Below are 18,599 nucleotides of genomic sequence, written 5' to 3'. Positions count from 1 at the left end.
TTATAAAATAAATTACTCAAAATCATAAAAAAAAATCTTCAGTATATTTTATTTAAGAGAATTTTAATATTTTAAATAACTTATAATAAAATATATGTACCAAAAAAACTTTAAAGTTAAAATTTTAATCAAACGATATAAAATCAAACTATAAAAATAGCATTTTAATAAAAAAAGATAAAAAAAATATATAAATAAACCATCAATCTTCCTTTATTTTGAATTTCCAAACAACAACAAATAAATCAAATCCTAATGATATATTACATTATCCAATAAAAGATAAAAGATATAAAAAAAAGATAAACAATAACTTTCCTTTATCTTTAATCTCCAATCAACAAACAAATAAATTTCCCTCTATATAAAGACCATTAGATACTGAGGAGAATAGTGAGAAGAATACTTAGAAGAGTAAAGATCATATAATTCTGCAGCCAGAAAGTATAAGGACTTATTATGAGCGTAATCATGTCAGCACCATCACAAACAGGTAAGTTTCAGAAGTAGTGATTCATGTTCATGTATATTGATTTCAATAATCTTATAATTTAAGATTTCATATGTTTTTAATGCTATTATTCAGGACCATTCTACGGCATAAGAATGTTTGGGATGAATCAAAGTTTGTACAGCATAACCATCATGGGCACTGGGCTCACTACTCTCATGCCTGCAGCTACTTTCAGACTCAGCATGAGAGTTTTTTCTCAATTAGTTCCAGTTCAACTACAAGGTCCTCCTTTTACTCTTATACCAAGCCAAACCTTGTTCCAAGAGGCTCCAGATTTCTTGCGGACACTGTTTTCGCCACTGCTATCACTGTCATCACCGTTATCGCCACCCTCATCGCTTAGGCTCTTCGACACTGACATTATTGAAACACTGGTAAACATGGGTGCTGATGAAATTCGAAGAATCATTCACATTGATGATCATGCCGCTACTTCTTCAGAATCTCAACCCCCAGAAATTCCTCTCTGGATTGTAATCAATGTTACTGAAAACAGCATTCATGCAACAACACAATATCTTTTAAGAATGGTTCCAGCAGCCGAAAAACTCGTTGACACGTTGTTGAAGAAATCTATGATGTTACAGAGTGAGTGTTGTTGCATATGCTTGGATGAATTTGATCTCAATGTTGAACGCTACACACTTCCATGTCGACACTTCTTTCATCAAAAATGTATTACGCGCTGGCTACAAACCCATCAGACCTGTCCCATGTGTCGCCAACCTCTGCGAATCCTAAAAGACTAGCAACAAACGTTTCACGATTAGGGTTTTCTTTATTTAGTATACTATTTCAATAATTTAAAGTAGAGAAGATTTTATTTAAATTTTATACGTTTGTGAGAAATAAATTAGTGTAACGAAAACTTTATTTGTTGAAGTGTAACATTCTGGTGGGATTATTTGTTTGGTGGATGTCTTTGTTAACAAACTACTAGTATCACGGGTTTGAGTCCGGTTTAATTGGAAAAAAATGCAAAATTTTTTATGCGAGTCAATTTTGACCCGGTTCACTAAGAACCCGGCTCACACGGGTTGAACCCGTGGTGGGTTGGGTTGGCTCACCAATCCACATTTTTTTTAATTAAATTAATTATTCAAATCCTATTTTTTTATTGAAATCAAATTAATTAAATTAATTATTCAAAATGCACAACCTTTACTTAGCAATAGAGCCTTTCGCGTTATTGTTATAGATTGAATAATATTATAGATGGAGATAAAGAAAAATATGCTTCAAGAGAGCATAATAATGTGAATTTATCCATTCAAGACTCCAATTTAATAGATGGATAATATTATAGATTGCATAATTCAGAAATATATCATTTGTTTGATTTTGTTTTTAGACCTATTTACAAGCATGACAGTTTTATCTTGTGCTATATATTTTTGTTAATGGCTATATGTAGTTTCTTGGTCAAACGGTTGTGTATATCTCATTAAACTAAATTGGCAAAATTTTATGCTTGATAACTTATAATATATATAACAGTATATTTCTTTTGTTTCATTTTCTTTTATATCAATTGGTCCAATTATTGCGGTTTCAATTTGATCGATCAAAGTAACATGTCCAGAATCTGAGAAGAAGAGGGTGAAAAAAAAGTTAATTGAGTCAATGAGCCAATCCGTTGAACCCACCAACCTGTAGTGGGTCGGGTTCAAATTTTTTCGGCTTGCTAATAAATGAGTCGGATTGGATTGACTCACTAAGTCACCAACCCGTGGTGGGTCGGGTCGGATTGGACCAGGTTACCCGTTTTGACAGCTCTACAAACTACAATGTTCTTAGTTGTTTTATTGAATGTGTATATGCAGTAGTGTTACTTACTGGTTATATTTAAGCAGAAAAAAGAAAGATCTAATCAAGATGGTGTTTTTTTAGTCAAGGATCATTTATGGTTATTCATATAAGCCTAATTATAGTTTCAGTGATTTATCTTTTCACTTATGTTTATCGGTTAATAATTCAAACATAATTACTGTTTGAATTAGTTACAAAATAAAGTTTTTTTATAAAATATTTTCATTATATATAGTGATGGCTTTTTAAATGGATCTCAACTAAATTACTTTGATATATAGGTTAAAGTTCCTTACCAATGTGCTGATGTTAGTATTGTTTTGTTTACCTTTTATGGCTAACTTAAACTAGAGTCATGTTAAATTTAGTTTCATTATGTACCTTATATGATATCAAGAATTTTAAGTGATATAACGTATAAACTTAAATATTGTAAGATTCAATCAATGACTTATATATAGAATTCACCATCATATACGTGATGGACAAAATCAGTCACCAGTGTACTCTTATATGCTTTTGCATAAAGATCTCATTTAGCTCTTAATACGTCTTCTGTTTATTTTTCATTCTTTTTGAACAGTGCTCTTCAAGCTTTTGTTTTATGAATAAAAATAAATTGGAGGAGGAAAAAGGGGTTGGGGAATTTCAAAACCAAGGAATCTGAATCCTGAACATGAATGATATGTTCTCTAAGTTCTCACGACTGAACTATACAAATAAACCTTATATTTGATTGAGCATTTTCGTTATCATTGTCATGTAGCATCCATCTTGTGTGAGAGTTTGACTGCTTACTTACGGAAAAACTTAGCATGAACACAGAAAGATACTTCTCATTCCTTTGGCATTGCAAATTGAAAAATCATACAAAGACATCATACAGTTATCTAATGATACTTTTTATAACATTCAACGGTAAAAAAAGAACTACATGGTTGCCCCTTGAGCCAAATAATAGGCAGAACATACAAGAGTTCTCCCTCCCTGTTGTGATATCCGTTGTATACTACCCTTAATGATTCTTTACAGCTTGTCAGCCTCCAAACGCCTGAATGGAACAGTTGCTGCTGTAACCATGTTCCCCCCTCTTCTTTAATTTACAGATACAAAAACTGCTTGGTCAGTAAGAATGAGTAAATAAACATTTTCCTTGAACTGGATGGCAGACGCAGACATTCTAACGGCAGCAAAAACAATTCTCCAGCACTCCATTTACACCTTAAGAAAATGTGAATCTTGAGAAAAGTGATAGGCCAGATCCTGAAGTATCACTTGCAGGAGTAGGTGGAACTTCCGTTGAGGTGTGATATGCCTGTTGACACTTCTGCATCTGCACTCAGGATGCAGAAAATTGTTTCATTTTCAGCCACCAAAAAGACAGAACTTTTGATTTTAAAAAAAAAAAGTTACTTATATTCTGTTGGCCATTAAAAGAAATTGCTGTAACATAAAAAAATTAATAAAAATAACTTTTGACTTCTCTAAGAGAGTTATATCAGAAAATTTATAAGGTTAATTTATGGATCAGCCTTTGTTTCAGTGGAACATATTCAGTCTTGTCGTAAAAGAACTTGGAAGTTATTTCAGAGCGATTTCCAATGAAAAAACCCTTAATTTTAATTTTTTATATGTGATAACATTGTACAGAGTGCACCCATTTACTTGGCGCAAGTTCATTCCTAGTAACCATGAAGTCTTATCCTAAGATGCAAAGTAGAAGATGACAAAATTACCTCTTCTGGACTAAACTGAAGCAGCATTCCAATAACCGGAAGCAATACCTCAACTTCACCTGGTAAAATAGAATAGTCACGTTAATAGCTTCTCAATCTAGTTAATGAGTATAAAGGAGATAAAAGAAGGATTACTTTATTTTTTTTTTTTAAAATAATACCAGTCTCAAGCAGCTTTAATATAACATTCTTCAAATATGTCATATCTACACCTTCCCTTTTCTTAGATCTTTCCATGTTGCGAAGCTCAGTCTTTAACATTGCCTCCTACAGTTAGAATATTTGGAAATTCATAAGCCTAGATTCTCATAAACAAAAACAACAAAAGTGTTATCCTACTTGGGGGGTCGATTGCATGGATCATTCAACACCATTCGACTAGGTTTCTATAAAGGTGTAATTAAAATAAAATAGTTCTAACGAATGCTCCTTTATCTGTTTATTTTTCAAGTCACAAATTTAAAAAATGTAGCAACAGAAAATTGCCCTACCAAAAAATTGCAAGCAATACATACAAGTACTATCTGGGAGACTTTTCCCTCAAAAAAGAAGCTACTAAAATTATGGGATATCAGAGACAGAGTGAGGAAAAGAAAAACAGAGACTAAATGCTCTGAATTTGATATTAACTTGATATATTACAATGCATATAATGTGATACCAAAATAAAAGTAATAATTTTTGTTTATTCTAATATTAGAACATAATCCTTAAGAAATCTGAAAACTAATCCTATGAGTTGGTCTAAGATACTCTAAATTATTCTTATGACATAAGCAAGATACTAAATTATATTTTTTTTCATATATCTTAACACTCCCCCCACCAAGCTATAGCCTACTAAGACTTAAGGTTGCTACAAATAAGGCCTTTAAACACAACCTCAGCTCCGCCAAACATGCTGTTGGTTTAGACCAAGACTATCTGATGACAATCATTCCAGTGACTTCTTTTCACCAGTGATTCATACAACGATGAATTTGTTGTGCTGCATATTGGACTCGATAGGAATGGTACTAATGATGAATGCTCCTATCACATTGATATAGTAACGATTCATGAGGTGATGAATTTCTGCCTTTGTCATGTAACATTCCAACCAGCTCTCTAGGATGATATCAGATCCACCAAAACAATGAGAATAGGTGGGTTTTTGGGACTGAAGACTGGATGGGCAATAGTGTCTAGGACCAGAGAACACGGCTGAAGCCATGTCTACGGCAAACACTGGTCAGGTTGCATTTAGGACAAGAATCAATGAGATTAGATTGTGTTAGAGATTAGTTATCAAAAAAATTGGTAAATATCTAGTTCCAATAACATGGTTATCAAAAAACAATATTGTACGTGAGATCAAGACCAAGGACAATAAAGATAAGGCCAGAATGCAACTGGATATGACAACAGAGAGAAGATGACACCAAACAGCACTGAAAATGTAAAGAGGATATATTGGGGACAACAATGGCACTATTGCAGGTTGACTCAATTATCCCATGACAGAGATCAAGTGGACTAAGTTACCCTCTTTTGTAGAAAGACATACCTTCTTACTTTAACTACAGTTTTTTGCTTAGTGATAAGCATTTGATCCAACAATTAGTATAAAAGCTAAGGTCACGAATTAAATTTCAAGTGGGGAAATTATTAAGGGGGAGATTATTATAGGTTGCATCAATTGTCCTGGGATGAAGACAAAGTGGACCAAGCCACAATTAAACAGTTAGCTTCCTAACAAAACAATTGTTGAGGGAAAGATTTTTTACAGGGTACATCAATTGTCCTGCAACAGAGACTAAGTAAGCTAGGTCACAATTGAATCGTAGTATTTGGATTGTTACACTCTTCAATATAAAAGTTGCACCTTGACTATTAGATATAATTTTTAGCCTAGTAGTATGCGCCCAATTTAACAGAGACAAGGTCAGCACTGCAAAAAGTAAGGAAAACAGTGACTGGATGCACTGTTACATGGAAAATAGTGACAATGCAGATGGAAATTGTGTTGGAGTAATTGCATGAGCATATGGTATCCAAGTTCAGATGAGATGAAACCAGGGGGGTTTGGCCAGAGTTTGGGGAGTGAATCTGATCTTGTGGTCAGCAACCTGAACTGGTGATGGCCAGTGGAAGAGCTGGAAAAGCAGCAAAAGGTGACCAGAAATGTGACAGAATAAAAAAAGTCAGCATGATATAAGCAAAAAGGGGCCATAAATGATGGCAGTCTTGGCGATACAATACTGGCAATGACCAAATGGGAGGTTCCGAAATGAGGCATGATAGGAAAGATGACTAATTTGAAGAAAGAATCATGAAATAGAGGCCTCAGAATTTTAGGAAACTCAACAGTGTAGTTGTTAGGATATAGGGTATTTGGGATATAAGGGTATAATGGGAAATGGGATTAGGATAGAAGGTAGAGGAATTGTATAAATAGATTATTTGGATAGTTAGAAGGCAGTTTTTGGGTAGTTGATTTGTTAACAGGCTTAGTCCTGTGAAAGGGGTTATGCCCTTGTTTCTGTAAGTGTCCAGAGTATTCTTTTGTGAATAATACATAGTTTTGTTCCCATTCTTGTTATCTTTCTGTTCTGAGAGGTGGTTTAGAGGGTTCTTGACTAGGTTTCTTAATCGGAAACCTATCAATTGGTCCGACCTGCCGGATCCCAATTGGAGGAGTGAAGCACGCGCGTGATGGAGAGCAGAGTGTTGGCGGTAGAAGGTCAGCTGGAGGCGGTAGAGATTACGCTGGCCGAAACAAAGGCGGATATGGTCTTCTTGCGGCAGAACCAGGAGGCAATGTGCCGAGACATCCAAGCGATTCTAAAATTGTTGGGAGATCGCAAACAAGACCCACACGGGCCGCGTCGTGAGGGTAGTGAATCCTCCGTAAATGATAACGACGGCGAACCGGAAGGGGAAAGAGGAAGACGAGGAGTAGAGCGACAAGACGGACAAATTAATTGGAGAAAACAGTTGGAAAACGGGTGGAGTTACCCGTGTTCGAAGGTGGAAAACAGTGGAACTGGATCAGTAGGGCGGAAAAGTTCTTTGAGGTGCAGAGAGTGGACGAAGACGAGAAATTACAACTGGCTTTCATTAGTATTGGGGTATGCGGGGAGTTGGTTTCGATTTTGGAGAGAGAAAACCAAGAACCATTCTTGGGAAGGGTTGAAGAGAGCTTTGGGGATTAGGTTCGGGGGAGGAACGAGGGGAACTGTTTACGAGAAATTGTCGACCATCAAGCAGGTCGGAACGGTGGAGGATTATGTCAGGGAGTTCGAGACGCTGGTGGGACAGACATCCAAGATTCCAGAGGAGCAAATTCTAGGTTACTTCATGGCGGGACTCCAGGAAGAGGTGGGAGACCATGTCAGGCCGCACGACCCACCAGACCTGATGACGGCGATGCAGGTGGCGCGAGATGTGGAGAGATTTACAGTCTCGAGAAAGGAAGGAGGATCGGCGCCCAAGAATCAAGGTCCGTGGGGACGATCGGCTATTTTTAAGTTTCACGGGTTATAAACAAATTATGTTGACACAGTATTCGATCTGACCTTGCTGAGAATTAGCTCAGAGACTCCATCGATAATGAGAAAACAGAGGAAGAGGAAGAAGGTGAGAAAACATATCCCGGATGTTCTGTTTTTTTAGTTTTTAAAACACCTGTTTTGAAAACTTAATAGACTTAATGTGAAAAATGTGTTGAGACAAGTACAATTGTTCTAGAAATAATATAAAACTACAAAGTGATAGGAGAATAGAAAAGACTATACATATTCTGAGATTGGTCTTAACTTGATAAGATGCTGTAACGTATTACGATATGGTACAAAAACAAAATGTACCAACCCTTACATATATCATAATCCTAACTAAGCAAGGAAATAAATCATGAGATAACAAGGAAATACAAAAACCAAGCTTAGGCAATAATAAGTAAATATGGAAACTAATACAGACATAACCAAAGATGCTCTAAATCATCCCTAACAAATAATCAAAATATTATTAGAATTTTTCTTATGTCATATCAAACAATTGCAAACAGCAAAACTTTCTATGAAAGGCTACAAGTTTTTCAGCTAAAGTGCCTAGGATTGTTGGATCAGTTGGGAAAACTGAATTCAGTCAATGAACAATTCAGTCTTTTCCACTTATCAACCTTATGTTTTTAATTATAAAACAGTGACCCTTTAACTTGCTTAACGTATCTATATTCAATACCAGCAATAGTGAATACTTCAATACATATATGTGAAGTATCAAGTGTCCATGCCTTTAAAAGAAGTTACGTAAAGCAAAAACAACTACATAGGAGATATATAAGCATGTATAATATAGAAGTATATCTCTCGATGAACCAAAAAGGGTAATTGTTTTTGAGAATGATTACAAGACAGGAATGAGATTGATATCATTCCCATTTTAAGACATAAAAAACTTATATATGATGACAGTGATTTATAAATGCAATTTTTATTTTAGTAATGTCCAAGTATATTCTTAATTTGAATTTGTAGAACTGCAATTATATATTTATCTCTTTACGGATTCACACACCTGCATATGTGTAGACGTGTACGGTACATGTATTGTATCATACATAATTTTAGAATAATTGTATAGGCATATGCGATACGCATAACACACTCATGCATAGTAAAGCATGCCATTAGCAGCATCACTTGTCTGCCCTTCAGCACTCTAAAAGGTAAAGTTTTCGTTTTTCAAGTCTTAAGGGAATCTATGATGTAAAATCAAAATAGAACTTCAGTTTTAAATAAACATAGAAAACTACTAGTCCAGCAATAAAAGAAACCTTTTAAGAGACATTTATGAAATATTTTCATATGGAAATACAATTACAAAACTTTGGCACATATAAATACCTGTTGGTTGTGGAGACGATTCTCATGTTCAAGCTCTTCAATTTCTTCCTAAAACACCAACAGTATATCATATAGTATTGCAAATGAAAGAGAGAAGACCAGATGGGTGATGAAATAGATGTTCCAAAAATGTCAACACATACTTGAAGAGCTAAAATATGACGCTGTGACTGTGCTAACTCCTCCTCTCTTTGCGCTTGTTGTCTAGCCAAAAGCTGAAATTATGACAGAATGTTTATTGAAAAAAAGATGAAATGATAGAATCTAAAAAAAAATACGGAATACATGCAATAGAATCTGAAAGAAATAGTTTTGTATATTTTGAATTAAAAACCTCTCCTCAAGTTCCAGAACATTCCCCCCTCAAAAAACTAACAGAGAGATGGTGAGATCACTAAAACAGTTGTTTTTTTCTCTCAAATCTGACCAAAGTGCTACGCACTACTTCCAAAATAGAGGAAAAAAACAACATAACATTACAGATAAATGATTTAAACTGAAAAGTGAGAATGAAAAGAGCTATACCAGAATTTGCTGTTCTGCAGCAGAGGGGCTTAAATTTGTTGAATCCAATTTATGTGAGGCTGTAAATAACAGTTGAAGAAAGAAATGTCACTACGACCCCTAAATGTTTGATTTGTGAAAGAATTTAACAACAGTATGATAAAATATCCGTAACATTGAAGAGATGCTTAAAATAAACTTTGCAAATGGAACAACTTCTGTCGTAATAAAAATAATTTAATACCTGTTGTGTAAGAATCATTTTGATCGACCTGACATCATTTGACAGCATTGTGAAAGCAGCAAAATGAAAATACCAGACCATGAAATGAATACAGGATCAATCTCTTAAATCTCATGATATTGAAAAGGCTGATAAAGAAACATACTAGTGGTCTTGATTGAAGAGACTGGCGAAGGTTTTTATTTTCATCTAAAAGTCTGGATATTTCATAATCTTTCTCCTCAATCGTCCTATCAGCAAGATCATGAAATGAAGTGTGCTCTTCCTAAAAGTTAAAGATTCAATTAGCTCAACAGACAGGAATGGGGAGGCCATGCACAGGTTTAATGATATGCAGATTACCTTCAGTTTTTTAAATCGTTGTTTGAGCTCTTCCAATTCCTTTTGCTTATCTTTTGTGGCAGTTGCTTCATTTTCAGCCTTAATTGCCTCACATTTGACTGCAAAGTTTGATCTCAGTTAACATCCTATACAAAACTCAGACAGGAAAATCAAAGAAGGTATAGGTAACTATTTAACAATGTAGCAGAGTGCACTACTTCTCCATGTTTCTTCTACATTTTGAAGACTTAGTCCCCATTCCTCTTTCTCTTTTAGGTGCTGAGCATTAACTGAGTCAAGCTTTATTTCCAAGCTCCTTATCTGTTGCTTGACATTTTCAAGGGTTGTGTCTCTGAAAATCATAAAATGAGAGGTTGTGATTGCTCCACACTCAACAGTAAGAAGGGAATTACTATAGTGTATCCAACTTTTTACCCAAACCATAAGCACAAATCAATGACATGCAATTTTTTCACAAAATCAGTTACTTCCGAGTCATCTTTTCCTTCCAACTATATGCTCGTAATTATCTAGTATTTAAAATCAGGTGAACAAACCATAAAGATTTGTCAATATATATGACACCTTTCTGCAAGTTCCTTCTCATGATTAGCCATAGCGGATTGAAGATCTTGAAGAACTTTATCCCTTTCTTCTGTTATTGATAAGACTTCATTTTCAACCTCCTGGAGAAAATTAAGAATGTAATTGGTGATTAATTTACATACGCTACTTGAACAATGTCTTCTACAAAAGACTGATAAAATGTACTTTCAGAGTTTCCTCTAGAGCTCTGAGTTGTTCAGAATCTTTAGCAGCCACCAGTTCAGCATCTTTCTTTTGAAGAAGTGCATGTGCACGAACTTTGTATGAAGAAAATTCCTTTTCTAGAGAGCGGATCTGCAGAGACACAATAACCCACGTCAAACATCAGACATGTAGTTTTGTAAATGATTTGTCTTGTCTTTGTATGTCTGCTGACAAGGGACTAATCAGCAACCATTCAAGGGATAGCACTATCTTGTCAATTATAGGCTGCATTGTTAAGAAATATAAAGAGATGAAAATATCAGATTCTTTAAAGTAATAACTATCTTGCCATCCTAGTAGTGTCAATTCTATGACAAATCATTCCAACAAAAAACTCAAATTGCACCAATTTACTATTACTCAACAATACCAGATACAACTTAGAAACAGGATTGTCTCCTAGAACAAGGATTCTATATGACAACTGTTAGTAGTGGACTTTAAGCCTAACTCAACCCCACAAAACCAGCTTGTAAGGTGAGGTTTGCATCTCACTTATATATTATAATTTGGCCTTATCTCTAGTCGATGTGGGACTTCCAACACGCCTCCTTCACGCCGAGGTATAGACATCTCGTGCGTGATAGTAGAAATTGGGTGGTCCGATAACGGCCCGATAGCGAGTGGAATAGAAGAATAAAATGCCCACTTAGAACTCGCTAGGATAGACTCCAACTATGGCTCTGATACCATGTTAGTAGTGGACTTTAAGCCTAACTCAACCCCACAAAACCGGCTTGTAAGGTGAGGTTTGCACCTCACTTATATATTATAATTTGACCTTATCTCTAGTCGATGTGGGACTTCCAACAACAACAAATTATTACATAACATACTTTCTAATTTACATAAGAAAATATGCTGAAGCTCAATAAAACTCTTTAAGCTACAAGAACAAGCTATAGATCAACATTGATTTAGTTTGTTTAATTTACTCCAAGTTTATTACTAATGGAAGTATAAGTAGAACCTCTTCTTTAGCAGCCAACAATTCCACATCTCTCATATTGAGGATCCTTGTTTGGGCAGATACCTCTGATTCTAGCTGACCTGACAATTGTCAAAAGCATAAATAAGCATATTAAAATGAATGAGAAATCTTATAGAAATAGAAGGATCAAAATGTACTTCTTATTTTGGCTACTTCAACTTCTGCATGTATGCAGTTGCTCTCTGCAATGTCGAGTTTTGCTTTGAGTGCTTGTGAAGCAGTCTCCCAGCTTTCCCTTTCTTTTTCCTGAACACACCACAAATAAAGATTAAAGCACCCAAATTACAAAAACAGTTAAGTATTAAATTTAGAAACAAAAAGACCTCCAAATTTCCAAACATTCCCATTTCTCTTCAAACACTCCTCCTTTATGCCTATGCAAAAGTGAGTTCCAGTAAAAGGCACCCCATAGGATTAAAACCACAAGTTTCTTCCACTTGCGAAGGGATAGAACATTTGTGACAAGTAAATTAACATATGTAAAAATTAAAGACCATTCTCTGAAAGATAAACCATAGAGGAATTTAATTAAGTGATTAAACATCTAAAATAAGTGTTTCAGTTAACTAACTTCTGAGAAGTCAATGCCCCATGGACAACTTCATTCCTGATCGTACAAGCATAATTTTAGGGGAAAGCACAACCCAAATTATTAGTTAAGGAAATCATTTATCCGTTTCAACAAATGCACCTAGAAATAAATGCATCGTTTAAATTTGCATAAAAATTAAGTGATCAATAAATTACAATTCTAGATGCTTCCATGTCTACGAGACACCAAAATTGATGAATAGAATAAGTGACAAAATGTCCCTATATAGTTATTCAGTCAGTTACTGAGTGGATTCAAGTTCAAGTTATATATAGTGACATACACAATAGTTAATGAGACATTACACACAATGATGTAATTTTGCATGCTTTATTTTCTATTAATTTTAAAATTGAATTTATGCATTATTGAACTGATTTTGTACGTTGCTTAAATGTAAAGGTAAAAAAAAATGCCAGATATATGCAAATATCATAACAAACACTCTTGTTTAAGGAAAAGGGAGAAAAGGAAGAGAAATCAACACAAAGTGGAACACTAATTTACTCATTCAGAAGTCAGGAGGACCATACATGCTCCTCTTTTAGGTGAGAAAGCTCCCCTTTCACACTTTCCACCACCGCTCTGAGTCGTGCTGCTTCCCCGGTTGATGCTGCTTCCATCTCTGCAATTCTGGATTCTTTTTCTGCAACTAGAACCTGGAGGCATTAGTGAATGGAGCAAGGTTAGGTCATCAGCTAGAAACTTCTGGCATGTTCAGGAGCACATTTACTTATAGATGAAATGAGTGGCACCACTTAATCAATGCAGAAAATAAATTTTATTGTCTATTACGACTCTTAATTATCTATAAAACTAGCCCATAACTTAATATTCCTGAGAGAATTTAACTTGTTAAATATGTAAGACACTATCTGCTACAAATACACACAATTTTATATGAATTGTTGAATTTAAATTCAAGTTAAATATTCAAGAAAGAATACATGCTAGACAATAACAAATTTGTATGAAATGCCCAAGAATAAGAAACACATCAGCTGCTGCAGCTCATCCTCAAATGTGTCCAATTCAGATTAATTCAAGGCCTAGTAACAGCTCAAAGGAAAAAGCTTGAACCTTAACAAAATTAGATTGGTTGGTGGTTTCTGATCCCAAACTCACCTACAACCTTGAGCCCTAGCAGGCATTTATTCAAAAGAAGCTGCTCACTAAAATAGCCAACCATAAACAGCTCTATATGAATAAATCATAAAAATTTGCAAATCAGCACTCCTTCAACCAGCTCATGGAACAAAATTTTCAACTCAGAAAAGCATCCTTTTTTCCCCATCTTGAAACACAACAAGTATGGAAAGAGCTCATGACCAACGAACTAACCTGCAGTGAAGAAATAGACTCAGCTGCCTTACTTCTGTCAGACAATGCATCATTAAGTTGAGCCTCCAAACTCTCTATATTCTGCACAAATAAATATCAAGTTGAAGTCAAAGCACAACTAGATTCTAAATACAAAGAACAGATTATATAATTTAACCTTTTATTCAGAAAAAGAAGAAATTTGGCGTGGGCTAAAAGAATGTATAAGGATATGGTGTCCTCTTAAAAGATAAAGTATGAAAACAGTCAGCCAAAAATGCTAGAGCACATGTACCTTTTGGTGCTTAGCAGAGAGCTCAACTAGTGCAGCTTGCCTTTTTTCTTCAGCAGCCTGAAGCAACCCTCTCATATCCTCCAACATCTGAGTTACCAATTTTATTCAAGGAACATAGTTATATATAACTACTTTTAAATTATGTGGTACCAAATGAACATACCCAAAAGTTTCATGACAGTTATTGCTGCAGACAAAAGTGGAAAAAATAGGACTCAGTCCAGAACACCGCTCAAAGTAACGGGGTAGACACATGATCCAATGAAAAGGCAAATATGAATATATTTTGGCCTACACGTAATTTTGTACTTGAGAAACAATTTGGGTATACAATTCAGTTTGCTTTTGAACAAGTCAAACGCAAATCGTTTTGTTTATTTAGTTTACAACCATAAATAGATAATGCAGTTAAGTTACATACACAAACATCCACATGAGACAGTTGCCATAATCAGACATCATCAAGAAAGAGCACGAATAAATGTACAGGAGATCTTATATAGAATTGTGTTTATATATACATATCGAGACCTAAAAGAAATAAACCACTTCAATAATGAAAATGAAAAAAGTGTGTACCTGTTCCTTTTCTGCAAGTGATTGTTGCAATGCTTCAAGAGCACTCTCTTTAGGTTGCAATGAACGCTTTAAATCTTCAATGGTATCTCGAAGACTATGCAACATACATTTTTACATCAATAATTACAAATGGGTGTTAGAGTGAGTATATACATAGGGTCTGATTGGAAAAGTTTCTCTATAAGGATTTCTGAGAGAAAAATACAAAGAAAAAAATGAAATTGTTTTCTCTGTAAGTTAAAATCAGTTATGCACAAACTAATTTGTAGAAGCTCTTATATAACTTCTCCATATTTTTATTTAAACTTGTGCATAAACTAATTTTAACTAATGGAAAAGTCAATTTCATTTTTTCTTTATATTTTTCTCTCTAAGAAAGTCAATTTGTAGAAACCCAACCAAAAAGGTCCATAGTCTATAGTGGAGTCTAGTCACATACATTAGTTATGACATATTATAGCATATTTATAACAAACATTCTTAGGAAATCACTAATCAATATGGAACAATGATCCCAATAAATATGACAAAAAACACTACCTCCCATGCATGTGTGCCTTTCTTTGCAAGTCATAATTAAAATTTAAAATGAAAAGAAGTAAAACCAGCAATGCATGAATAAAAATCGGTTGAAATGAAAGCTGGTAGAAGTTGTTGCAATTAGACCATTGCAGCACAAATAACCTTTAAATGAGGTGTGGATGAACTATTACTTGCACCATTTATTATTTCTCATATCAGTCTTACAGAGAAAGATAATTGAGAAAATAACTTCACATGAAACAAAACTAAAGAGGCACAAGTTTCCAACTAATGGGTGTATTCATTAATCATCATGGTGAAAAGTAAATTGGTGTCCTTACTTGTTGTTTGCACTTCTTAGTTGTTGTCTATCACCATCCATGGCTTTCAATGCCTCATTTGCTTGCTTCCTGGTACGCTCTAATTCTTGTTGCATTGCTAACTGTTGGGATGATGCTCGCTCTGCAATTTCATTCACCTCAGAGAAACGGGCCTCGATATCATCTTTTTCCTGTGAATGAAATTTCCCAAGTAAGACTAAACACATAAATTAATTCAATGAAGTTCCGTTAGAGTGTAAGTTGTTTCAATGGATTTTGCTGAAGTACTAAACAAGAACTTCCTGACTTATTGTGCTTTTACATAAGAATTCCAGGGTCCAGAGTTCATCATTAAAAGACAGCCAATGTACTCTCTTTACAAAATTTCTATCATAAGACAGTAATACGATTTACAAAGACCATTAATTAGGCTGCATTGCACAAATTTTAGAGGGAGGAATGGAAGAGCTTAAGTATGGCAACTAGATCAGCAGTTTGTGAAAAAAGATTGTTATAAGTAGTACCGCTTCTAGAAAATATACACAATATCAGCACATAAAAATTAAAAGGAAATAATGTAGAATCACCTTTTGAATTTCTTGAATACGCTGTTTTTATCAGCACATAAAAATTAAAAGGAAATAATGTAGAATCACCTTTTGAATTTCTTGAATACGCTGTTTTGCTCGCTTGTGAAGCCTATTAAACTTGGAGTCAAGTTCAGAATACTTCTCATCACGCTCTTTTATTTCTTGGTCCAACTTCGTTTGAGCTACACAAGAAAAGACAATGCAATGCATTCATTCCTTCTACGAAAGATAAAGCCGTTTGGAGCAATGTTAATTTTCTTTAGCATGTATGATATCAGGAGCCACTACACATTTTGTTTATATTTATACATTCTTAAACTGCAAGAAGAAAAATAATTCAATCTGTAGGTGAAGGAATCGGTCTTAGAGGCAAAACTGGCTTCCGAGCAACTAATAATACAGATAGTAATATTTAATGTAAGTCAAGTTGGTTTATTTATAATTGATGAATCACTCTCACTGTTTAACACAATCATAACCATACCTTCTGCAAGCTTTTCAGAGAGCTCCTGGCCCTTTGCTTCTGCCTCTGAGTATGCCACTTGAAGATGCTTCAAAGCCTCCTCTGATGCAATTCTTGTTTGCTTTTCTTCCAGAAATTCTTTATTCAACAATAGTATTTTTTCCTTTAGTTCTTTCACAATGTCAGAATCCCCATCTTCTAAGCCACCAACTCCTTTCTGTATACTAGAATCACTATGTACACTGTTTACAATTTTCAATCCCTCAAACTGGGACTTTAAGTAGTCATTCTGAAACCTGAGGTCCATAACCATTTCTAGAAGCTGATCGTCAGTATCAGCAGGACCTTGATTACCATCAGACAATCCATTTTCCAATACAATATTTCCATTGCTTCCATCTTCGTAATGATGATCCTCATCAGGAAAATGCTCCTCAGGTCTAACAGAATCTTCCGCGTGAGTGTCCATCATTCCACCAGTATCCCCTTCACCCGATGCAATCGACCTCTTGCAGCACAGGTCTTACCAGCATAAGCTGCAATTGGACAGTCATTAACCATGATGAACACACTGTGTTACGAAATACAGACACAAACTTACAACCGCGCATTGATTCATAATCACTTAAAGATTTGCAAATTAAAGAGCATAACATCCACACGCACGTATTATTTAAAAATTCAATCACAAATCCCAAAGGCAAATGGAGCATTAAAATATTTCAATTACTTCCACTTGACCATTGAAATGCTCCACGCATGAAAACCCATACAGTCGAATCAATCACGATTTTTCACCATAAGAAATAACCAGGTTACCAAATCAGCTAGAGAGAACGTAAAACAGAGCTAATTCTGGTGGCATTTGATTCTCCTCCTAAAATACTTTGTGATGCGTGCAACAGAATTGGAATTCAATGCGAAACAAGTAACGTCGTTGAATTAGAATAGATATCCAAGAATGAAGGTTCCACAATTGAATGTACCTGAGTGTAGCGAACCTGTGTTACAGAATGAATGATAGGCAGAATTTGGCAAATAAAAGACGCAGAATCGATTTGAGGGCGAGAAGCGCCGGTGGAGGTGAGATCGCCGGTGGCAGAACGGATCTCACGCCGGCGTGCAAGCGAAGGAGAGCAGAAAACGTTGCCGTTTCAGAATGTCCCTGACACTGACTAATACAAACTTGGGAAGAGGATTTGGATCCAGAATAAGGATGTAATATTTTCATTCGACAAGGGTATTTGAGTAATCTGCTCGTACTGATTTTCGGCTTTTAGAAATTTAAAATTTAGATTAAAATGTACTTATCACGCTTCCATATTTGTAAGAAATAAATATTTAATAAAAATTTATTACACTTAACTACTCAAAGTACATTTACAAGGAAAAACTAGGCCAAAATAAAAGGTTAATAATGGGAGGAGTATAATTCAAATACTATGAGTTTATTTTGAAAAATGTATTGACTTAAACAAAATATAAAGACAAACACACAAAAATAAAATAATTATAATACTTTATTTAAATTTCTAAATAAGTTCATGTCAAAAATATTTATATTACGGGTAGATTTTATTTAAAAACTACAAAATAAAAATATAAGAACCGTAGTATATTAGGTTTTCTTGTAGTATTTGTAATATTTTATTTAAAAAGAACTGTATTTTATCTTTGTATTACATTGAATAAATATTCTTAATGACTATAAATTATAATAAAATATGTAAATTACATTATAATTAAAACATATAAGACATAGAAAATATCGTTTTAATTATAATAAATAATTTATATTGTTATTTTTAATAAGTGATGTTTTCTTAAAAAATATTAAAACTGATAAAATAGAAAAAAAAAATTACATTAAACTATTCAGATAACGTTAAACAAAGCATATGCATGTTAATAAGAAAACAAATCATATGCATATTCAGGGTATAGTTACATCTAGTTATATCACTTATTAAATTATTTATTTGGTGTTAAGAAACAAGAGGACATATTATACGTGAAATTCTCCTCTCCATTAAGCATAATATTTTGTTGGAGTTGAATGTGTTAGAGTGAAGAAATGCCAGATGTGAGAAATAAACA

The 18,599-nt window shown here is 34.4% G+C and overlaps 2 protein-coding genes across 2 annotated transcripts; one reads left to right on the top strand and one right to left on the bottom strand.

Moving 5' to 3' along the window:
- Positions 1–606: 606 nt before the first annotated feature.
- On the top strand, positions 607–1,263 carry LOC148192072 (uncharacterized). Its single transcript, XM_088100301.1, has one exon. The coding sequence runs from the start codon at positions 607–609 to the stop codon at positions 1,261–1,263; it is 657 nt and encodes a 218-aa protein (XP_087956427.1).
- A 1,878-nt stretch (positions 1,264–3,141) lies between these two features.
- ATGRIP (Golgi-localized GRIP domain-containing protein) lies at positions 3,142–17,694 on the bottom strand. The gene is made up of 22 exons (XM_047310209.2): positions 17,489–17,694; positions 16,524–17,038; positions 16,106–16,221; positions 15,471–15,640; positions 14,608–14,701; positions 14,029–14,115; positions 13,755–13,835; positions 12,947–13,072; positions 11,959–12,067; positions 11,801–11,880; positions 10,792–10,920; positions 10,606–10,706; positions 10,239–10,372; positions 10,042–10,139; positions 9,845–9,964; positions 9,700–9,727; positions 9,477–9,535; positions 9,095–9,166; positions 8,952–8,999; positions 4,221–4,326; positions 4,060–4,118; positions 3,142–3,656 (listed from the first exon to the last, which is right to left on the bottom strand). Exons 2-22 carry the CDS (start codon positions 16,972–16,974, stop codon positions 3,546–3,548), a joined length of 2,379 nt encoding a protein of 792 aa, XP_047166165.1. The 5' UTR covers positions 16,975–17,038; positions 17,489–17,694; the 3' UTR covers positions 3,142–3,545.
- Positions 17,695–18,599: the final 905 nt, after the last annotated feature.

Source organism: Vigna umbellata, chromosome 10, assembly GCF_029865625.1.
Source record: "Vigna umbellata cultivar VRB3 chromosome 10, Vumbellata_1.0, whole genome shotgun sequence".
Lineage (NCBI taxonomy): Eukaryota > Viridiplantae > Streptophyta > Magnoliopsida > Fabales > Fabaceae > Vigna > Vigna umbellata.
The sequence above is the reverse complement of the archived record's forward strand: the minus strand, read 5'-3'. Positions and strand labels throughout refer to the sequence as shown.

Coding starts and splice junctions, on each gene's coding strand:
- ATGRIP (XM_047310209.2), bottom strand. CDS start 16,974: ATGATGGACACTCACGCGGAAGATTCTGTTAGACCTGAGGAGCATTTT. Junction 16,222..16,523: donor CTCTGAAAAGCTTGCAGAAG/GTATGGTTATGA, acceptor TTTCTTGTGTAG/CTCAAACGAAGTTGGACCAA. Junction 9,965..10,041: donor AACGATTTAAAAAACTGAAG/GTAATCTGCATA, acceptor TTTAACTTTTAG/GAAGAGCACACTTCATTTCA.
- LOC148192072 (XM_088100301.1), top strand. CDS start 607: ATGTTTGGGATGAATCAAAGTTTGTACAGCATAACCATCATGGGCACT.